The following is a 23,740-nucleotide window of genomic DNA, read 5'->3' as shown; positions in this document are numbered from 1 at the left end:
GTGAAGAGCTGCAACGCGCCCTTACCGAGTGGCAACACCCTTGGCAAAATGAGCCAAGAGGCAGATAGACTGCGCTGCTCATTGACTATTTATTATTTATATTTTTAATAAGTCGTCCTTAGAAGGACTTGTCATTTTCAGATAGACTAAATGTAACTTCGGAATCATCGTATTGCGAAGGAACTATGTCTGCTAATACAGACGGACTATGGACATGACAAATCAATGAATTAGTTGGTACAGTCTTTCCCATGTTCTGGGACTGCGCCAGCTTGACGATAGGAAGCTATTGGTGATAGGGGTTTTCCTTTCTGGTCGGTTTTTGATGCACACACAGTACAATCAGGTCCGTTGGACGGCATCCGTAGCTAAATTGCGCCCGACGCAGATCCTAGCGATGGCCAGGTTCCCGGCAATTCCAACAAAGTGGAATAGGCAATATACCTTCGAGCTAGCTATCAACCTCCCCGACGCTCGAAGGTGGATATTGTGAATCATTGGAAACCTTGCTAACGATAGGCTTGAAAACTGGACGAGAAGAAGGATAGAGTGAAGAGTTCGGTCTCTGAGAAATTCCAGACTTTCTCCTCCATCGCTCCTCCCTATCCAGGAACTCCAGTTCCCCAGGTACCTGACGAAGCTGCGCTACGGTATTAGGACGTTGTCTCCTTAGTGGAATACTTATCCCTGCGCGCAGCACATCGAGTCGTTCGTCATTGGTTAAGGGCCCGGATAAGCTGTCCTCCACTTGTAGAATGGCATGCAGATACTCGTCGAAAGACTAGCCCTTTTTCCGAAAACCAGCTGCTCATTAGCCTTCGAATATCACCATCGGAGCAGACTGTCTCGAACCGCTCTAGCAGTTCGGCGCACAGCAGACTCCAGGGCAAGGGATCAGCGGTCCGCGCTAATAACACTCCAGCGTAGGTCCTGTCAACAATAGGTGGAGATGCCCTGCCAGGGCATCTTTCGTCAACATTGTCACCCGATCCAGTAAAATGCTTATCGCCTTCAGGACCCATTCTGACACTATATTACTTACGCGGTCGTCGGAGTAATTGCTTTCTCTGGAGAATCTGTTCCCATCGTTTGTTAGTCTCCGACCCGAACTCGCAGAATGCAAAGGCGATGCTCCAGCTCGAGGACTAGAAGAATTACCATACGACCGGAGACCCGGCGTGTCCTCATTTGATATCCTAGCCGAAGAGTGGATCGTACAATGCTCCGGTAAGAACCTACGTTCCCGAGTCTCTTCCCGCAGCCGCTCAATCTAATGGATGAGCGCAGAGGACTGTTTTGAGGAGAGAGAGGAGAGGAGGAGCGTTTTTAAGTGATGAAAGGGCTGAAAAGGCTGCTTTGGCTTCTTTTGCCCTATGGGAGTTTTTGGCTCAACTCCGGCCGGTTTCGACTCCACCACTTCATCCACATCCAACTGTAGGCAGGCAGTGGCTTGCCTAAAAGCGATCGCAAGATAGTAATGAGATAAAGATTACCAAAAAAAAAAATCCGGGGAAATGGAAGGATAGGGTTTCCCAACTCCTGAGGAATTTGATCGGAATCGCAGGCCTAAATCCCTCCCAGACTAGGAATGGGGTAACGGCACGACCATGCTCCCAATTTTGACTACTCTGGTTGAAACTCAAAGCCACGATCCAAACCAAATACCCACAAAATGGATGGACAAGGTCCATTCTACTTCTCTCTACATTCTCCTCTCTTGCACTATGGCAGTAATTTCAGTCGGCTATGCAGGGGAATCCGCTAAAGGGCCCTGTTTTGAGCGTCAAGTTCGAGCTTACAACAGGATGTTCATCCGGTGAACAAAATCGTCCTAAGTTCGTTTAGGCATCTGAGTATTCACCGGCGAAGGAAGGACTGATCCTAGTACTAATAAGCCCGGTGGGTTTAAGCTCCAAAAGATAGCGGGAATGCCACCTTTTGGGCTCCACGTTGGATGCCGACCCTGTTGAGAAGAGAGCACGGCGTTGCATCACCTTGGTACCAACACGGCCACCATGGCTGTCAATCAATCAAACTCCCCTAACAGGATCCGACCTTTTGTAAATCCCAACTGCTTCAGGCGAAGGACACTTGAGTGTTTGGCAATGACGTAAAAGGGGTTGCAGCTCTAAGAGACCTAAATTCCAAAGTGACTAACGCAGGAGTACACAAATAAGTGACAACAATATTTTGGTGGTAACGAATCTGGGCCCTCACCAGTTTCTCAACTTATTGAATGTCCTTGTTTTCATGGTTGATAATAGTCAACATTCTGTAGCTTCTCAATCATCATTTAATGGCTTAATTGCGAGGGTAACCTGAAGTAAGGCTTACTAAGGTATTCTACTTCTAGTACGCCGAAGTAACTCATTGCTCCTCCCTCTATGGTTGGTTTTTGATAGATATTGACATTGATCTACACGGGAAAGTCGTGAAAAGATACATGGATTAGAAAATCAGCTTCATCTTGCGATTGAAGGGTTACCTTCAAATTAAGATGGAAGGGAGAATGATGGGAAATCACCCCTTCCCCTCCCTATTAGCTTAAGGACATTTGATTTGAACTGCGCTGTTTTGATTATTGGTATGTAATCCAAAAAGTCCTGAATTTTTCGACTTACCGGCTCCTTAATTTCATCGACTTCAGGTCCTTCACACTTCGTAGCTTCCGGATAATCACATTCACCCTTCTCTGTGTTGAATATTAGCTCAGGTGGACAATCGTACACAAATGGCTTATTCTCAAGGCACTTGAAGAATGTCTGGCAACCGTCTTTGGTGATACCATAGAATTTATTCTGTTTGATGTTGAAGCAATCCTGGAAGAGGAAGAAGGATATTATGAGTTTGATCCTAGTGATTGGTTAGATTAGGTATTACGGGTGTATCTACATCTCGCCTTTCACGATGGATCAAATGAGCACCGCATTTTACGTTTTCTGGCCAATCGCATGCTAGAGTTTTGATATTGAATAACATCCCTTCTTGGCAGAATTTTTCTACTGGATGACTGTACTCGCAGATGAAGAAGGATCGGCAGCTGGTATTCAAGTTCTCAACAAGGGTGTTGTCCTTGACTCCGACGCAGGGCTGTTTTGGAGTAGGTAAAATAAGTTAATATTGGCTCTACCGGGAATAAAGGGCTACTAGAATTTTAAGATCCTACGGAAAGCGAGGATAATGGGAAAGCTAGGTTGAAGGAACTTCAAGGAAGTATTATCCAGAGGAGGCAGTGAGAATTGGAAGACCTACCGGTGGAGGAACTCTCTTCGTTACATTTCGGCATTCACTAGTTTGTGGCCAGTCACACTCGTTAGTGAGTTGATTGAAGATAAGACCAGAAGGACATTCGTAAGTAAACGCTTGATTGTCAATACATCTGAAGAATGTGCGACAGTTATCGTCCTTTAACCCATAAAGCTTGTTTTCCTCAACGTTGGAGCAGCTCTGGAATATTTTGGAAGTGTAGGAAAATGCGACCAGTGAATGGTTTCCCAGGTTTACAAAAAACAAAACTACTTACAGGAAGGATCTTTGGTTTTTTAACCTCAACATGACGTTTCTGACGATGAGCATGACCAATTCCGCATCGTACATTCTGTGGCCAATCGCAAACATTTTTCTCAGCATTAAAGAGCATTCCGTCTTGACAACGCTGTTCAATTGCAACATTATTATTGCAAATGAAGAAGGATTTGCAGCCGTCTTCAAGGTTCTCTGCAAATGTTCCTGTTTCGGCTCCAAGGCATGGCTGAAATGACAGATTAGGTTGATTGACAGAACAAGGTTAATTTTTTTTTGTCTTACCGGTTGTCTTACAGCTAAACCTCTCGAATCAAAGCATTCTCCAACATGGGGCCAATCACATTCATCTTTCAAGGAGTTGAATGAGAGTCCTGGTGGACAGCTTTGAACCATTGCATGGAGACCTACACATTTGAAGAATGAATGACAGTTGTCCTCAGCGATACCAAAGTATCTGTTTTGTTTAAGGTTGTGACAATTCTGTAAGGATAAGGTTTTCTATGATATTCTGGGAGAGAGTTCAAAAATATGACTGGCAGAAAACTCACCGGTGTATGTTTTGGTTTTTCATTTGACGCACTCCTTTTCGACCGATGCGACTGTACGACACCACAACGAACGTTGTATGCCCAATCGCAAACCTTGGTTTCCGCATTGAAAAGCATTCCGTCTTGGCAGAATTGTTCGACTGCTTCGTTATTATTGCAAATGTAAAAAGATTGGCACCGAGTTTGAACATTTTCAACGAGGGTTCCAGTTGCGTCCCCCTTGCATGGCTGAAATGAAAAAAGATTTGTTGTTTGAAATATGTACCGTTGCTTAAGGTTTTCTAGCTGGCAATCGCAGGGAATATCACACCAAACAGGTTCCCGAAATATGCAATATTTGCAAAAAGGTTGTAACCTTAAGTCAAAAAACTGACATTTTCCATGATACTTTCCCGAAGTTTGGTATATCCAAAATCACCAATGAGACTGATCTTTAGCTTGAGGGTCCTTTCTCACTCTTACTAGTCCTAATTCTTGGTATCACAGGAGAAAAAGGACAATTTTAAAGGAAACATAGACCCTAACACAAAGTACCGAAAAACTGGCCAGTACCAGAGACAGAGTCCTTTGGAGAATGATAGGAGCTAAATGAGAGAATGACCAATGGTGAATCAGATACGAGCATGAGTTCTATTAAATATTTGACGACCCATCCTATCCAAAATAATCAAACATCGGAAGCTGTAATTGGCGGATGACAGTTGGATACCTAAAAGGGTATGTAGAGGCAGAACAGAAGGACGAAACTGGTGGGAGAACCCCGAAAGGGCTAGGCATATTCGGTAAATGAAAAAAGCACATCAGTGCTCGGATATCTAAATCGGAGGACTCGATCGATGGACTGAGATGGTTGGAGGAAGGACATCTTGAAGGCTAAGGCCCGAAATGGGTTGTAGAATCTTCGCGATGGAGACAAGTAGGGTGGTTGAAACAAGATGAGTAGAAGTTTTGTTGTAGCATGAAAACGTACGTTAGTTGCGCCAATGACAATATAAGGCTCTGAGGAACTAAACGCTATAATTTTTAGGCAGGCCAAGACCTCATCTATTGCAGTGTTAACAGCTTGTTTTCGAGAGTCATTGGTCCGGGAGTATTTCTCTAAGAGTCGAAGCCAAAGAGTTTTGGGTGTTAGCCTAGATAGTTCTGCGGTAACTTAGCCTCAGTAGGAGTTAAAGGCGGTCTCCAACAAACCAATCCTTGAACTTTTTGAGTTATCGAATTAGCCAGAAGCTCGGAAAAGTTTTCCTTGGAAGGTTGGCCTAATTTTCTGTTCAAAACTGCTGAAAGAAGAGACGAAGACCAAGCGGTTGCGCGTTGGTCTAAAGTCTAGGAATCAGGGAATGAAAGTAGACCCCGAGCTCTGTGGAGGGTACGTTGAAAATGTCTGCGTTATGTGTATTATAAGACGCAGGACGACGGGGTGATGTCGTTAGAAGCGGAGCAGTCAATGAGACCCGAGGAAATGTGCATTAATCCAGGTAGGATCTACGCTGTTGTAGGAAGGCGATGTTCAGAAGGCGAGGGCGGGAGAGATAGTCCACATCAGGCAAGTTTTCCTTAAAGACGAGTGAATTTACGTTCCACACTTTCAAGGGCAAGACAATTACAGTTACGGGAAGGTGACCAGTTAGCAGTACTCGAAAGTAGTCCTGACGAAAGAATTAAAGAGAACCAAGGAGGGCCCGATAGAATCAAAATCAGAGGAGGAGGTAAGTATAAAGGTTGACAATTTCACTGCTCGATTGGTGACTTCGAAGCAATGGGTGTCGAAGCAGGGTTTCTTGAAGAAAGTGAATCCGAGGTCTCGCGTGGAATTTAGGTATGATAAGGAATGTCCGTTAAGAGAGTAGGAGAAAGAAGTGGGTGAGGATTTTACGGAGTAGCACATAGAGTGACACTTCTGACGTTTAGCGCTAAACCATTAGTCGAGCACCAACGAACCAGAGTGTCCAGGTTAGACTGAAGGGAAACACAGTCCATAGGCGACGATATAGCGCAAAACAGTTTAAGGTCTTCGGCTTAGAGCAAAAAGGGTCAATTAAGAAGAAGGGGAAGGTCGATGATAAAAAATAAAAATAATAAATGACCCAGACTAGATCTCTGTGGGACGCCAGAGAAGGGGAGAAGGGGAGGGATGTGCAGCAATCAAAAGAGACGCGGCCGGATCAGTTGAAAAGTTAAGGGAAGGGAGATGGGTTGACCAGTTTTAAGCAAAAGAAGGTTTGGATGACCGTCGTCGCTAAGGCTGACATTGTAATCAAGTTTGCCAATAAGGTGCTCGAAAGGTGAGGAGTAAGCAGGGGAATGATTGGAGATTCGGGGCACGCTACATCTGCTAGCGGGAGGGAAGAGGAGAGAGGAGAGGAGAGGACAGTGGGAGTTACGAATATGGAACCAGAAAGGTTTGAGGTTTGGGGGGATTGGGCAACGCACAGGGAGGTTAAAGAGGGCACGATCCAGAGTGCGATGTAAGTAGTTTCTGGGAAGGCTAAATTGGAGGGTGGCACAGGTGCACATTAAAGTGAGTAAAGGAAGGGAAGGATGGGTGGAGTTATTAGGGAGGGAGCAGACAGTACAACCTTCGAGAAGCTCGAAATATAAAATCCTGTCATCTAACCAGATTTCAGTAATGCAGATGACGTGATGCTAGAAACCCGACAGCTTGGTCCTTAGACTCCTTATATTTTGGTAAAAGAGTATGAAGTTGTGAAAATCATTCACTTTCGGCGAGGCATGCGGCCGGGCCGGAAATTTTCTCGAAGCCTCTGATAAGGCTTGACGAAGACCTTTTGTGGTCAAAATGAAGACAAAACGATAGCATCGAAGTCGTAGGGATACGTCACTTTGAAGGCAGTTATTACTCGGTCAGTAGAACTAACTTTCGTCAGCTTCAATCATGAAAGGGGTGACAAAGTTGAAATGGCCTTGTTTCTGATGTTAGCCAGAGTTTCTTCAGAAGTGATGGAGTACGACTCTTCAACCACTAGGGAAGGATTATAGTCTTGGTACCACATGGCTTCCTACTCAGCTTTCTGCTGCGAGATGTGCTGTTTAATGGAGTTGGTCGTGGTTATCGACGAAAACAGTAGGGGCGATAATATCCTGACTAGAGACGGGCCGCCTCTTGCACGCGTACTACCAAATACCTGGGGTTATGTCGGTTAACAAGCTAAGCCTTAGGGGCAGCTGAAGGATGCTTATCCAAAAGGAATCCGACACTGTTCCGATACTTTTAAGCATGGGCTATCGTCGGATGACACAAAGGATCTGCAAGGTTTTTAAAATCACATCAGATAGGGTGGTGCTAGTGGCTGCGGCATGACTTCAGTTGACATATTTCCTGGAGAGGTGAGTTTGCTGCACCAGACAAATCAGCCGATACATGAGAGTCATTTGCTGGACTAAATGTCTTTGGAGCGGCTCAGAAAACAGGAGGAGTCTAATACGGTCAGGTCCTGTGGCAGGCAGCAATGTTGTCATGGAGAGGACGACCAGTACTGGTCAATAACAATGTGAATGTCAATGTTTTGATCCCCCCCACTTAGGATGGACGAGTTTGCAATATGTGCTTTGCACGGTGGATGCGAAAGTTAGTCTGCTGAATGATATGATGAGGAAACTCGAACGGAGTTTCATAGAGAAGGAAGTGTGGCGTTTGAGGAAGAGATTCCAAAAGGAGCGTCATCAAAGTGTTGTTAACCCACATGTTGATGTTGGTCGACTTCGGTTTGCTTGCAAGCCTGGTATATCGACTTATAAAGAGTTGTTGAACAGTTTAAGCAGGAAGAATGGGCACGATTCGTCGGGGAGCATAGCGCAGATTTTTGGGGAAGGGTTTTCCAGATACGCAAGGGACGCGCCATTTCCGTCATTGAAGTGCACAGAGAACCTACAGTGATATGGGATGATGCGGTTTATGCCTTTCTAGGTGAGCTGTTCCCGAGGTTTGAGCCTTTGGTTTTTCCTGGCGGCCGTACTGAAAGTGTGGGAGGGAGGAATTCCTCCTTGGCAGTGTTGTTAAATCGAACAGGGCATGGTGAGTCTTAAGTCTCGAAAGTTACCTGGCTGGGATGGGATGACTGACGAGATATGAAAAGACGTCTGTTGGGCCATCCCATCTCATGTCCAGTATTTCTATGAGCGTTGCTTACGGAAGGGTCACTTCCCTGCTTTCCGCAAGATTGCCAAGCATTTTGTAGTCCTGAAGTCACAATAGAAGGATAGGAATAGTAGGACCATATCTCTTCTTCCTTTTTTAGCAAGGACCTGAAGGGGTCTATGGTCCACCGGCTTGCGTGAAAGCTCCTCATCTAGTGTCGGAAAGGCAGTATGACTTTGAAACTAGTAAGACCACCGACAATGTGCTGATGTATGTCATAACCTTTGTTATCGGCTGTCTTAACAAGCACGTCCTTGCCATCTTTGCAGATTTTAAACGGGTACCCTAATGGTGATGTTGGCTCGGCAAAGATGACAACCAAGATACCAGTTTCAATCGACCGACTGGCACTGTTCCGATACCGCCAATTTGTACACGTCCTGGAGTGGCAGGCGAAGAGGCTTCTCAGTTGGACGGGTGGGTGGCAAGATAGCGTCCAAAGCATCGATCAAGATCTTACCTTCAGCCTTGCCTTCCTTGCGTTAGATGGCCCATCCCTTGAGTCAGTTTATGTTGGTTGATGTTATCAACATGTTGTCTCCGTGCCATCCGGAGATTGGGACGAATGGAACGGCGGCTGGATTGTAACCGATCTTCCTGATGTACGACGAGACTTCTTTTTTGATTTCCTGATAATGGGCTCGCTGTATGGTGGTTCGGAGGAGTCCATATTGTAGATGCCGACAATCAATTGCTTGACATCTAAAGTGAAAGCCAACAAGGCGTGTTCATGGCTTTGTCCGTTCTTTGAGATACCAGCTTCGAATTCACCGGTATCGACGGCAACAATCAACACAACGCAATCAGCTTGTGACATACCAGTAATCATGTTCTTGATGAAATCACGATGTCCAGGGGCATCGATGATGGTGACATAGTACTCGGAGGTTTCGAACTTTCACAGGGCAATATCGATGTTCATACCACGTTCACGTTCGGCCTTCAATTTGTCGAATACTCAGGCATATTTGAAGGAAACCTTGCCCATTTCCTGGGCTTCCTTCTCGAACTTTTCGATGGTACGTTAGTCAATACCACCGCATTTGTAGATCAAGTGACTGGTGGAGGTGGATTTATCAGAATCGACATGTCCAAGGACGACGAGTCTTTGTCTCAACCATTTTTCGTGATTTTTTTAATTTCAGATTTCAAAACCGAGCAATCACAAAGCCTTATTCCAGCAACAGACCCGAACAAAGTTGGCAGTATCGAAACAGTGCCAGTCGGTAGAGTTGAAACTGGTGTTTTGAATCCAGGTATGGTTGTGGTCTTCGCCCTAGCCAACATCACCACTGAAATCAAGGCCTTCTCCACCACGGAGAACACTGATGGTGGCAACTGTCAATCGAATTAACAACATTCGAAATAAATTTGAACCCCGCTGCGCCACATTACTCCGCCCCCAGATGAAACCTAAGAGTTTCAGCGACTTAACTCGGAACTGCGTTCCCCATCATTCGGCGAAGCGAACGCGACGTTGATTTGGGGCGCAAACGGGCTTCAGCCTGGATAAGGAGACAGCATTTTTATGTCCCCCGATCTTGAGCGGGAATAAATGCTCTTTCCGCTTGAGAACACGCTACGGGCCTTCGTATGGAGGCTGCAGCGGCTTCTAGACAGCATCCGTCCAGCTCCTTGGCAGCGCAGGCAGGTACGCATGTGTGTCGGGTGGGAGCTGTAGTTTTAAGGTGGTGGAGATTGTCTTTCAGCAGGTGCAGACATCCCGAGTCTATGAGACCCGATCTTTTGTCGAAGACCGGACTACTTGGGAGTATTGAGTTCTCCCTGTATACCAGCTCTGCGGGGCTGGCATAAAATTCCTCCCGGCGGGTTGTTCGGCGGCCAAGTAGGGCGAGAGGCAAGACCTGTGTCCAGGACGAATCGTCGCAAGCTATAATGGCGGCTTTCAGTGTCCCGTGCCAACGCTCTAGCATCCCATTGGATTGCAGGTGGTATGCCGTAATTCGCTGGCGTTTGAATCCCAGGAGTTTGCCTAACTCGGAGAAAAGGGTGGACTCAGATTGCATTTCCTGGTCAGTAATGATCACTGCAGTGACGCCAAAGCGAGGGATCCACTCTCGGTAGAGGGTTTCGGAATAAGATTGCGCCGTAATGTCTTTCAGAGGTATTGCCTCAGGCCACCGTGTACACTTGGCGATGATTGTAAGGCAATACTTGAAACCGTGCGAGTCTCTCTCAAAGGACCTACGATGTCGAGGTGCATGGTGTGGAACCGCTTGGTAGTGCGGGGAAATGAGCCCACTTCTTTTCTTATATGCCAGGTGACCTTACATTTCTGGCATGGGATGCACTCTCTGTACCGGAATAGTGCTGAAATCAAGGCCTATTCCGCCACGGAGAACATCGGTGGTGGCAGCTGTCAATCGAATTAACCACATTCGAAATTTATTTCATTTTTATTTGACACCCCTAAGCTGGGAGTCTGCCATGGTGGAATGAGCTTTAATGAATGTGAAACGCGAGTGACCACAGGGACCTATCTTAGGCTTTTTCTAGGAAACTTAATGATGGATGAACTGTCGGGTGGGCTTAGTCTAATGGTTGATTGCATTGCATCTGTGGATAATCTCGTTATTCTCATTGAAGGCAACAGCGCCCCCGATTAAGCAACGGGTACTGCGCGTCGTTAATGCGTGGTATTGCAGTCCCGGTGATGAAAAATCATAGGTATGTTGCTGAAAGGCAAGTTACACTGTCCGCCAGGTATATTGGTGTATATGTTGAGGCATATTTTGAGAAGAAAATGCTGTTTAAAGAGGATTGGTCCCCTGTGCTGTATGAGGTTGCGATGACAATGTAGGTCAGCAAACTGTTCCATGCCTCTGCACCTGTCTTTTTGTATATCACTTGCCAAGCAAGCACTATTGGTTCTACCTCCTCTTGATCTAGAGTTAGTTCGGCACGCTGCGGCTTACAGGATCAACAAAGGTATACCTTTGCTGCACATAGATCTTGTTATTATCAGTGAGCTCTCCGGCTTAGGACCGCTTTTGGAAGAAGGTTGTCAAATGAGATTGTTACATCTAAGTGGCGGATTAGAAGCAATGAAAGTAGGAGACGTCGGGTGACATTTAGGTTCGTGATATTAACGTCTTCCAGAAGGAGCTCTATCTTGGACTGTGTGTTGGCGATGGTCTTCCTTGCATTGGGTGGGTCACCTAAGTCATACGGGTGAGGGTAATCCAGCCCGGAAAGTCCAAAGGAGCAATACCTATGGTAGGGAAAGAAGACCTGGTAGACACTGCCTCAGATGGAGCGATGGTGTAGGCCAGGACGTCAGACAGCTTTTAGGGATATTGAATTGGTGGACCTTGGCGCAGGATATCTGGAGTTTTTTACTAAGACTGGCCTAGACCGGATACCGGATGTGGGGGGGGGGGGGGGGGAATAGGTTATCCCAGTCGACTCAAGTATCAAATGATTTATCTGAATTTAATTACCGGATTTCCAACGCGTTGACCTTTATGATCATAGCACTTAGTCGAATGAGTATAATCGCAAGCTCCAGTTGTCGAATTGAATATGAGTCCAGGAGGGCAGGTGAAAAGGTGAACAGTATTACCCGTACATTTGAAGAAACTTAGGCAGAAATCGGCACCATTTCCGTAGAATTTATCCAGTTCTAATCCGTTGCAGACCTGGAATTACAAAAATTTGTAGTTTTCGGAGGAAGATGTTGAGGTATCGCGAGAGATCCTTAAGATATTTCAAAGACTTCCTCTTCCTACTTACACTATTGTCAATTCCCTTCTTTTTCGCCGAAGCTCCATGTCTACTTTGTACTTTTCCATAAGGTCCTTGACACTGAACATTTTGCGGCCAATCACAAACATCCAATTTTGAGTTGTACAACATTCCTTTGGGACAGGACTTCTCAACATCTTTTCCGTTGACGCAGAGGTAATAAGATTGACAGCCATTTTCAACATTCACATAGCGAACTCCAGTAAGTTTTCCAACACATGTCTGTAAAGAAACATGAGGTCATGAACAACTAATCCTTGACGCAGTAAGACAAATATCCTTACAATATCTTCCAAAGGAACAGCATTGTCCACGCATTCTGTAAACTCCGGGTAGTCGCATTGTTGCAGAACAGTATTGAAAATCAGTCCTTTCGGGCAAACGTAAGTGTGAGCTGCACCACTCTCGCATTTGAAGAAGCTATGACACTTGTCTGCAGCGTTTGCATAGAATATTTTTGAGGAGAGACGATGGCAGTTCTGGAGGAAGAAAACCATTATCCTTAGAAGAAAGACTGAAGATGAAAGGAACTTACCGGTAGTGGTGCTGATCGTGCGCGGATATCTTTGGTATTACAGATTCCTTCGTCATCTGTCACACATTTTCCAGTCTTTCCGTCGAAGTAGAGACCTGGTTTGCACTGGTGTTTCGCTACTGATTGCTCGTTGATGCAGAGCTCATAACGGTTGCATTGGTCACCTGCTACAAAGACTCCATGCTTCTTATAACACAGATTGCCTGAAGCATCCTCTTTAGCTTCCTTCAAACCCTTGGTACAAGTGCCGTCATTTTGTCTACAGTATTTGTGGACAGGATCAAAGAACATGTCCTTTGCACATTTTTGTGGAATTGCATAGCCTCGAGTGCACATCAGGAATTTAGTGCAATCCTTCTCATCGGGTATGTAAGCTCCTTCGATTTTGTCGGAACACAGGTTGCTGGGCATATCTAGTTTGCTGATGCAATGTCCAGTATTCTTGGCACATTGTCGCGTTAGTTGGTCGAAGTATTCCCCTTCATTGCATTTTTCATGGGATAGAACCTTTCCATATGCGCATGTGTAGAATTTGGAGCAGTCCTTTGAATCTGCCTCTAATACTCCATGCTGACCCTCGCATAAGTTGATTGGGAAGGAGCGAGCCATTTTGGAAACATCCGTTTGGGACTTCTCGCATTTTCCATTATCGCGTACGCATATAAGTTCTTCATTTTCGAAAGAGAATCCTGGCGGGCACTGTCCAGGAACGGGGTACCCACTAGAGCATACATAGAATGCTGAGCAATCTTGGAGGTTTCGCAGGAGAGTTCCGTCACTAAGTCCGGTGCAGTTTACTAACAGTCCTTGTTCCAAAAGATCGTTTGGATTACATAGTCCTTTGCTGTCAGTCTCACACTTGAGGGTCTTATCATTGAAGAATTCGTCCGATTTGCATTGGTAGGGGATGGTTTCGCCATTCACGCAAATGTAGAATCGTTTGCAGTCAGTGGGATGACTGACCAGGGTTCCATGCTGACCATGACAAACTGGTGATATATCCCTGGCTGTTAGCTTGCATTGTCCACGATCGGCGGAACACACACGGTTTGCCGTGTCAAAGTACTGACCATCTGGACATGTTTGACGGACGGGGATTGAGAAGTAACAGATGTAATAGTTGGAACAATCAGTTGGATCCGCTACATAGGTTCCGTAGCATTCGGGGCTGCATATCTAGTGAAGTAAAAACGGATGGAATTAGTTAAATCTTGTTTGCGGAAATTACGAAAGATGGAGGTAGAAAAAGAGGTCACTAGCTTCAGAAAATCAGCCTTTCAGTTAGAAATCCTTTGTAAAGGATCAGAAGAGTTCTTGGTATCCAGATCATCTTGAGAAAATGCGGCTCGCCTCCTCTCGAAAATTTCCGTGATGCGCCAAAAGTACCCAAAATAGGTTATCCACATAGCCTTTATTTACTTGTCATTCAGTTCCTTTTTTCTGATGAGACCTTGGGGACGTATGTAGTCACAAAAGAGCTTGATGGCTCCGCATGCGCTCCAATCAAGAAGATCATGAACACGTGGGGTCCTTGTCAAGGATTTAACACTACATCGAGTGGTGCATAGTTTTCGCTTCTACTGACTGTTTCTCTAACTTCCAAAGGGTGGAAAAAACTGAGCACCCCAGATAAGAGGAGGAATTTCGCAGCCCTGGGACACCAATGTCCAGTAGAACAAGCGGGTGTGAACTCACCTACACTAGCAGGAGCGGAGAATGGCTTACAAGTTCTTAGACATTATAAAGGACCATGAAAAAGGTCTATTTGGAAAACCCTGTCTACTCCAAGACTTCCGCCATTGTCAAAGATCGTGAAATATAAAGAACAGTGAGGGTCAAGAAATGGTGAACGGCTCTATGAAAGGAGTAATCAGGCCGAGGCGCATAGAGAACCGAGACGAAAGAATGACCCAACTTGGGGTAAAAGGGGTTGAGTTATCCAAGTTTATCATGGACAAGCACAATGTGCACCAAACCATCAAGAATAAGGTGGAGAGCTATTAAAGCCTTCGATAGCAGAATACGGGAGAAAAAGAGAAACTCCAAGCAGAAGCCGGTTCTAGACTTCACCTTTCTCAGCCGTGTACTGGCGCTAGGTAATCTCCTTTCGGTTAAAGGGAACCCACAGGACAGAGAAACAGCATTCCCGAAGGAAAGTAAGACGTCAGGCTGGTCTGCAAAAATTTCAGATGAACAGGATTTTATAGGCGTCTAACTAGACCAAGCTCCCGTGGTTGGGTTTGCCAACTTTCCCATCAAGCCGCTCGGGGGATGTGCTTTTGGCATGCATATGCCCGCAATTAAAGTGTCGTGTGTGGGCGTGGTTATTCGTAGGCCGTATAAGTGAGAACAAAATGTCTGACTATGAGAAGGACACTCAGAGGTAAAACCAACATGGATGAACAGAGGAAAAACAAAGTTACGGCGCAGGACTTTTGAAACTCAGTTCTGGGGGGTTTAAGGAGTGAAGCGGGCTCCTGGCAAACGAGGATCAACGAACACAATGCTTCCAATAATCGTAACCTTGGCTACTGTCACGTCTAATATTATAGGCGCACGTGAGAGACTAGAACTGGTTCCATTGAAGGATCCGCTGAGAAGACGCTCGATTTTACAAGCCCAAGCTCCAGCGATTGAAAGCCTTACCACAGTGGAGAGTGTGTAGCGGGAGGAAACCCAAAGGAAGAAATTTTAACGTCCAACAATCCGCGCAACGAAAGCTTTGGCGACCAATTAGGAGCTTCCTTTTCCGCATTGTGTAAAAAGATCATGGAGCTCAGCTAATTTACAAAAGAACGCCGAAATATTCAGTAGAATATAACGGCCATTATGAGAGGCATCAGGTTAGCGTTCCAGTAGAAGGCCATATTAGCGGGGGCAGCGGAGCTGACACAAATCGGCATATATCAGCCAGTAGCAGGTGCTCGAAATACAAGGAATCCCTCAACGCAAACTTCAGATGAAGTTCATAACCATCAGCCTCAATCGGCGTCAGGCGTCGCAGGACCAATTGTCTTAAACTATATGTCAGAGAGGTGGTATTTGGTCTGTAACCAAGCAGGACAAACAGCCCCATGGCCTGGGAAGAAGGACCCTTCTAGAAAATAATAAGTCAAAGCAAACCACGTACATATATAGCTGCTATGCTTCACACCGCGCTACACTTGCCAAATATTGGGCGCTGACGGAAAATCATAGCAGCGAATTTTATCGCGTGGGTTTTTGGATGGGACAACCTGGCAACGACAGAGAGAGAATATGTTGTGCTCGAAGCAGTCGCGGAGCAAGACCTGGTATTCGCAAATGGGCCCTCATACATTTTCAAAGGAAGACACCTGGGGTCCCAGTGTACCTAGCATACAAAAGCCAACAGAGTTGTTTGGCACGCCACTAGGCAATCTGCATGGATGTCAAGTACGAACCGACCTCGAAAATGAGCTCACACAGAACGCTGGGTGGGTTGACCGGATGGACGGCGCTGCGTTTTGAGAGTGACACATTTTCCGCGGTGCTTACGCCCCATATATTCCGGGACGGTACGACCAAAGAAAAAGTCACCAGTCAAAAGGTAGACAACTGTAAGTGACACAACAAATTTGCGTGCCGAATGTTTTCGGGCAGGGAATCTTTACCAGAGCTTTAGAGGGAAACAAGGTAGCGATAACCGAGAAGAGACCAGAGAGAAGCCATTTAGGGAAGCAAAAAGAATTGAAGAGTTGTGCCACCATCCCGATATAAACCCAGAGGTGGGGCCTACAAAGTGGTAATGAAAAGGTCGCGAAAATTACGCCAGATAAGCTGCCGTGCTTTCTGAAAAAAATTGTTGCCATCCTGTTTTCTCACCTGCACAATAGCGGAAGCAAACAGCGTTTCAGCTTAGTGAGTGCATGGCGCCTCCAGTAACTGAGAAAGAGCTGAGGAAAATATGTGGTAAAATGGGCAGCGAAAAGGTTCTAGGTTTGGGTGGTATCATTAGCGGATCTTTGAGCTGACAGTGAAGGCTAGGCCTGACTTCTTCGCAATGTGCCTAAAGGGAGAGGATAGTGCTTGGTGAAAAAGCAAATGTCACTGTTGCTTCGTAAACTTAATAAGCCACCTGCAGATCCAGCAGCATATGACCCAATTTACACCTAAGATAAAATTTGGAAGATGATGCAGAGAGTCATCTACAACAGGTTCCTGCTGAAAGCGGCAATGGCGAGTCTGAGCGGCATCTCGAAAGCCGATGCAATCGCGAGGCCTCCAAATCCCTATCCAACGTACTAAGCCAACGTTGTTTCGAACGGCCTTTGGTCGCTTACCAATCTTGGCAAGTGAATTTTCGTTAGTTCGAATTATGTGACCATTCCGATCGAAGACTTCTCTCTCGCAATTTTTCCACGATCGGTTCGATTCGGATGTGATCAAAACATATCACGCCGCTATGGACTAGCGCAATATCTTCGTCTCCATTATTGCAGGACGCCATTCATTATCTTTTATAGTCGGTCAACACTCGGAACCATAAAGAGCGAAAGGACGGACGACATTGCGATAAATTTTAGATTTGAGACGTTCGTTGATATGTCAATTACAAAGAACATCATTAGAAAAGGATGCAATCAACAGTCTAACCTGCTGACTGAGTGGTCTAAAAAGAACCCATGGCTTGTTTGCATGTGAACTGAGTAAAGAAGAGATACCAGTTGGTAGCGGTCAAGACGGAATTTAGACCTTTGAAATTGGTCTCCTGGAAATTGAAGTTAGTAGGATTGCGCAAGCCATTGGGGTTGAAGCGGCAGATTTGGGAGCATCTATTTAAAGTCGAAATAAATAAGCAAACTAGTGAGGACTTTTCGAAAATGCAGCCTCTTCGTGCGTTACCGAAATTTAGATTCGAACCCAAGGCGCAACGTCGGAAGGGTGACTCTCTACCACCATGGTTACTGTAGAATTTTAAGTAGTTACCTCTGTTCCTCTGAAAGAAATCCACTTACCACACTTTCTGTTACTGGAGCTTCTGTGACATCTGTTGGACAGTTTCCTACTTTGCAGGTACCTTCATGAGTATCAAAGTATTCATTGTCGCCACATGAACCGGAAATCGTACGACCATTTAAGCAAAGGTAGTATCCGCGACAGTCGTTCAAATTTTGAATGAATGTTCCATTCGGGTAGTTACCGCAGGACTGTCGAAGTAGCATGGAAGAAGCTAATTAGTAGGAAAATGGAGGGTTAACCAGAATTTAACTTACGGGATCAGCCGGTGAAAGTGTGGGCAGAGGACATGTTCCATTGACATCCAGTACGCAATCTTTGGCCTCGGAATTGAAATAGTATCCATATTGGCAGTAAAGTACCAAAAGTTTGCAGTTACAGCAGAGTTTGTAGCGCGAACAACTGCCTGGATCTTCACCCATTTCACCATTGAGTAATCCATCGCATTCCTGGAAGAGAAAGAGAGGGTGATTGAACAGTAAAATCTGTAGTTTAAAAAAGTTAGCTGTGGCAATCTGTATCTGCTCCTACCAGAGCTTTGTTGTGTGATACTCTCCTGTCACCTAGTCCTCTTAAGCTCTGAGGAAGTACTTCCACTGCATGGCATTGCCAAGAATGAGCTTGCCACTTATTCGTAACACCTGACCTACTCACTAAGGCACGTTAGACCTCAATAGCCGAGGCGACGTTTTTTAAATTCAAAGCTGGACAGGCTATGGCCTCTGGCGCTTCTCGTGGTTTTCCCTCTTGATATTGACATTAAGGGTCGACTGGTTCCGATTTGGGGGTGAATTTCGCTTCGGTCGTGGTGCTCCGGTACGTTTTTGTTACTGTACGTTGTATGGTTCGGAGGATACTTCGCTTTCTCCTCGTAAAATAAGATTAAGCTCGCCAAATGTCAAACGACAGCAACGCTGTAAGCGCCTCCAGCACTCCCCATGGGCGGAGTAGCGGTCCGGGTGCCCCCGGTTTGGTGGCGTAACCCAGAGGCCTAGTTTCGCTAGTTTGAGGCACTGCGACTCCCGGAAAGCACCCAGGCCATCTCGACCTGCCCGGACTTTAGGTCTTTGGAGGTGTTAACGAACACCACTGACAAGATCCACAAAGTGCATGCGCGTCCCGTCATCAGTGAAATGTCGAGGGTGGCCACTTGCCAAATTACCGAGCCTCAGCAGACGGAGGCTACCCTTGCGGCTACCACCTCTAAGCTAGCGGCGGTGTTGGGAACTTTGTGTTCGGGAAGAAGGTCCTGAATCCGCTCGTGGTCTGCCAACCGCGCCAAGGAGCTCAACGAGTCCTGCAGGTTGCTGGTACTACCGCATCTTCGCTGAGAAGACAAAGAAGTGTACCAGCCCATGAACGTTTACAACACCAAAAAAACTAAAGCCCCAGCGGAGGCTACGCAGAACGCAACTCCACGTCATGTAACTACCTATGACCTTTTGAGAAAGTGCCATTATCTAATCGACAAAGGCGCAGACGTCTCGGTAAGCCTAGCATCGCGGAGTCATAAGCAACAACTCAAACTAACGGTGGCTAACTCCTTAAATATACACACTTAGGGCAACAGTATGTGTGAGTCTGGGACTTCGATGAAGGTTTCCATGACGTTTTGTAATAGCGGACATCAGCAGGCCCATATTAGGCGCAGACTTCCTGGCCCACTATGGATTGCTGGTAGATCTCCAGAACAAGTCTCTTATAGACCCTGCAACCTCGCTCAAGTCTTCAGGAAAATTTGCCACCTGCTCCACAGTCTTTCTATCATATTTGCGGAAGTAGCCGTAGCCTACACAATGATGAAATCTATGAGCGATACTATGACCGTCCGGTTGTGGATAAAATCCGGCTCAATAGGTTACGGTGGGCGGGTCACTTAATCCGTATGGATGAGGATGATCCCACCCGGAAAGTCTATAAGCGCAATATCTATGTTAGAAAAAGAAGACGAGGCAGACCCTGCCTAAGATGGAACGATGGCGTAGGTCAGGACGCCAGACAGCTTTTAGGGATATCGAATTGGTGGACCTCGGCGCAAAACCAGGATGTCTGGAGTTCCTTATTAAGGCAGGCCTAGACCGGATACCGGTTGTTGCGCCGTTGATGATGATGATGATTTTCAGACTGTCAAATAGCTGGTGGTCTTCTCCACTACACATGGTCCCAAAGCGACGTCTGAATGCCCAGACCATTCCAGACCGCCATCCCATACCACTCCATCCACAACTTTGCGCAAAACCTTGGTAAATGCCGGTGTTTCACGGCATTGGGGTTAGCCAAGGCGTACCATTAAAATTGCAGGGAGGGACTCCAAAAGACAATCCGAAAATGGTAATGTGCTCACCCTTCTCACCCTGCTTGGCAATGCGGCGCAACATTTTCAGAGGCTTATCCATTCTGTTCTGCAAAAGCTTAACCTTTGCTTCGAATATTTAGACGATGTTTTGGTCGCCTCTTGCCCCGAGTCTGAGAATTTGGAACATCTCGAATGCATTTTTTAATCTTTCTTGAGGTCGGTCTTGTACTTAACGTTGAGAAATCCAAATTGCTTCAACAGCAGGTGAAGTTTTTAGGCCGCACGATTTTCCTTAAAGGAAGTCACCCAGGATTCCAGAGAAGGTTCAGGGCATCACAGACTTCCCGCAACCTTAAAACAGTGAAGGATATTCGAAGATTTTTGGGCATATTAAACTTCTACCGTCATTTCTTGCATATTATCAAGCGATCCTCAATGCCAACTTGTCTGGATCCAAAACCGAAGACTCGCGTTTGATTGAGTGCACTACAGAGGCCATGTTAGCATTTGAGCTGGTGAAACGAGAACTGGCAGAGGTTACAGTCCTGGCATTTCCTTACCCAGATGCAGCCCTAGCTGTATTCATTAATGCCTCAGACATCGCAGTAGACGCTGCCTAAAAGGTAAACCAAATCTGGCAGCCGATGAGCTTCTTTTCCAAGCAGCGACTGGCCACTGGCAAATATTTGTGGCCTTCAATGAATAAGGTCGTTAATTCCAAGGCCAGACAGCGCATTGCGTGCCAGAAATGTCAAGTCAGAAGCACGTACAAAAGAAGTAGTTCCCTCGGTCTACCAAGCGTCTTCACACGATCCACATTGGCGTTGTTGGCCCCTAACAAGATTCGTATGGCTTCAAGTGTTGCCTCACAATCATCGATAGGCTCACGCAGTGGCCTGAGGCAATACGTCTGGCTGACATTCTTGCTCAATCGTGCGTCAAGGCTCTTTGTCGGGAATGGATCCAAAACTTTGGAGTTCCAGTCGAAGTCATGACTGACCAGGGAATGCAGTTCGAGCCTACCCTGATTTCGGAGCTAGGCAGGCTTCAAACGCCATCGGACGACTGCGTACCACTCGCAATCCAATGGGATGTAGGAATTCTCGCATAGGACGTTGAAGGCTGCTATAATGGTATACGATGATTTTGGTGACAGGTCCAACCTTTCGTTTTATTTGTACAGTCCATCGCGAGGAGTTTGCGGTCAGCGCGGTGAACTAGCTACCCTGTGCTCAATACTAGGTCAGCCTCTTCCACCACTGGACTTTTGTGCTTGCTCCGAAACACCCTGGTAAAGCTAAAACACCCCTTCCCCCCTCCTATCTCGGTACTCTTCGACGAAGACTAACGCCCCCAAGGACCTGGACGGTTGCATGGTTCACGTGATTCTTCCCGGAACCACTACATGAGGGTCTATATAGGCTCTCATGACATCAACGACAGGCCTAAGAACGTCTCCGTGCCCCTTTTGTCTGAGGTTGTGGGGAAGGCGCGTGAGATTCGATTTGCGTGTGAGAGCTGGCGGGTCAAGTGTCGGGTCAGTTGCCGATCGCATTGGATGTCCGGATGTATTATACAGAATCAAGTCTACCCAAGCGGTTCCAGAGCAAAGATTTCTGATACTTACGCAATTCTCCACACATTGACCATAATTCACATCACATTGCTTGTTTGAAGGGTTGAAATATGTGCCTTGTTCACATTCCTTGGAGACCCATTCCCCTCCAACGCATTCCATGTAGTTGAAGCAGCTGTCTCTGTCACCTTCCAGATCTCCTTCAGTACACTTGAATTTAAAACATATGAAGAAAATTAGCAACCCATATTCAATCCAGCAAATTATTCTTGAACTCAACCGCCATCTTAAGGATGAGGCTCGAAAGATATTCACCTGAGGAGTAGGTTTCTCACAAGTTCCATCGTCTGGGGTGCATATGCTGGTGTCCTTGTTGAAATAGTAACCATTTGGACAGGTTTGATTGATTAACTTTCCATCACAACAGATTGCGTACTTTTTACAGTCTTCAAGGGGTACAAATGATCCGCTTGGATACTCGCCGCAGTTGTCCTGAAAAGTAGGAAAGATAAATCTATCTTAATCTGTCTCCTAACTCCCAAGCGAGGGGGAGGGGGCGACGTTCAATGGAAGGAAACTTCCGTTCTAGGCTTCCAGAAGAGACCGAATTGATGAAGGTGTAGTTAGTTCCCGCAATACGGTATTAAAATTGTCAGCCAAGAACGGAATCTTTTGGAGAACTCCAAATTTTAACTCAGGGTTTTTTTTTGGGGATATTTTTGGTGTCACCCCCTTAACTGATATGGTCTCCTCGTACTTACCAACGGAGCGGTAGTGGTAGTAGTTGTCGGTTCGCCCTTGCATTCTCCATTGTCTGGAGTACATATTTCAAGATCGCTGTTGAAATAGGTACCTTCCGGACAGGATATAACGATCAAATCGCCATCACAACACATCTGGAATTTTGCACAATCTCCTACCAAAGGCACAAAAGCCCCATTCTCTACGTCTTCACATGGTTTCTGAAATGTGAAGAAAAAGTTAAAAGATATTATCCTGATCCACTTCAATATGACTGTATCCTTACTGACCGGTAAAATTGAACACTTGCAAATTCCTGACTCAGGATCAGTTTCGGTGGAGTTTTCACATGGACGTATTACAAGTTGTGAATTTTCGCAGATGAAGTATGTCGTGCAATTATCCGGGTTTGGTTTCATCTCACCATTTGGTGTTCCATCTTCACAGTCCTGAGAAAACAAGAAAGCATATATGAATTATGAATGGACTAACCAGGAACTATCCCTTTCTCTATGTGGAGTTATCAAATCTCCCATCAGGTTCGTCCCTTCGTACAAATAAGGAAACACTCAGTGGTGAGACATCCAGCTTTCAAACTAAATACGGAAAAGCAAAAAGGAAGTTATCTTTACGGGACAGGGCTTCCGGGTCAAAGTGCCAAATTTGACGACCGCAGTGCTTCAGCAGGAAGCTGGACACTGGAAGAAGATCTGATGTTGCAGCTTAATAAATCCAGGGAGAAGTTCGCGAACAGATTTTGGGCCAAGTGGCTCCCTCGACGATTACCTACCTTTTCGTGGTGAGGGAGCTCAGTAAGGAAGATCCTCCAGGAAACAGGAGGTGACACCTGAAGCCAAGCGGTAATCAAAACCCCAAGCCAAGGTGTGACTACCGTGCCGAGGGCTGAATGGTCACAGGGGTTAAGATGTGGCCGTAAACGGTAAACTCTGGGTACCAGGCGACCCCCAGTTTCAACTAGCCTTGTCTCGGCAAAAAGGAGCTCTGCCGAGATCGACTTACTTTCCCCGGAAAAATTGAGGCCATGACAGCCAACTATGAAAAAACAAAAAAACGAAAACATAAACCTCGAACCAACCCCGAGTGAAGGGGCAACCCTGAGCTCATCGATGGAGAACCTGAGTCTAGACTTAGATTCCCCACTTATTCAAGTGGGAACCAATTCAGTTGGGACCTAATCATTAACGGACGAGCCGAAGCAGGCCCTTTCTGTCAGTACTCCTGACCCCAGGCACCAATCGGTGCCACCTGCTGAGGCTAAAGTCTTGCCCATGGGTAAGCACCTGTCTACGGATAGCAAACTGCCTTCGGACAAACCGCCTTCGGGCAAACCGCCTTTGGGCAAACAGCCTCCGGGCAAACCCCCTTCGGGCAACAACCTTCGGTGGAACAACGAAATCGAAAGTTTGCGTGCCGCATGTTTTCGGGCAAGGAGGCTTTGCCGGAGGCTCAGGGGAAAACCCGGTCGCGACGGTCGAGAGGAGGCACACAAGCAATTGCGAGGCCGCCTAAAGGAAGCCATTCGGAGGAGCAAAAAGAACTGCTTCAAACAGCTGTGCGACCATGCCGACATAAACCCTTGGGGCGAGGCTTACAGAGT

At 46.2% G+C, this 23,740-nt stretch overlaps 1 protein-coding gene and 1 pseudogene across 1 annotated transcript in view; both read right to left on the bottom strand.

The window, feature by feature from the left end:
• Positions 1-23,740, bottom strand: part of LOC119647588 (fibrillin-3-like) — a 61,684-nt gene that overhangs the window by 4,100 nt on the left and 33,844 nt on the right. Inside the window, exons 15-30 of the mRNA XM_038048597.1 lie at positions 22,413-22,571; positions 22,143-22,343; positions 21,697-21,873; positions 21,433-21,591; positions 17,767-17,958; positions 17,509-17,700; positions 12,533-13,708; positions 12,282-12,476; positions 11,986-12,219; positions 11,694-11,891; positions 4,074-4,301; positions 3,808-4,005; positions 3,524-3,751; positions 3,253-3,447; positions 2,881-3,090; positions 2,622-2,819 (exon numbers count right to left, since the gene is read on the bottom strand). Of these exons, the coding sequence (XP_037904525.1) occupies positions 2,622-2,819; positions 2,881-3,090; positions 3,253-3,447; positions 3,524-3,751; positions 3,808-4,005; positions 4,074-4,301; positions 11,694-11,891; positions 11,986-12,219; positions 12,282-12,476; positions 12,533-13,708; positions 17,509-17,700; positions 17,767-17,958; positions 21,433-21,591; positions 21,697-21,873; positions 22,143-22,343; positions 22,413-22,571 (4,140 nt within the window). The remainder of the gene's footprint in view (positions 1-2,621; positions 2,820-2,880; positions 3,091-3,252; positions 3,448-3,523; positions 3,752-3,807; positions 4,006-4,073; positions 4,302-11,693; positions 11,892-11,985; positions 12,220-12,281; positions 12,477-12,532; positions 13,709-17,508; positions 17,701-17,766; positions 17,959-21,432; positions 21,592-21,696; positions 21,874-22,142; positions 22,344-22,412; positions 22,572-23,740) is intronic.
• On the bottom strand, positions 8,384-9,235 carry LOC119647500 (annotated as a pseudogene).

Source organism: Hermetia illucens, chromosome 2 (genome assembly GCF_905115235.1).
Source record: "Hermetia illucens chromosome 2, iHerIll2.2.curated.20191125, whole genome shotgun sequence".
Taxonomy (NCBI): Eukaryota; Metazoa; Arthropoda; class Insecta; order Diptera; family Stratiomyidae; genus Hermetia; species Hermetia illucens.
This window is presented reverse-complemented; position numbering and strand designations above follow the sequence as displayed.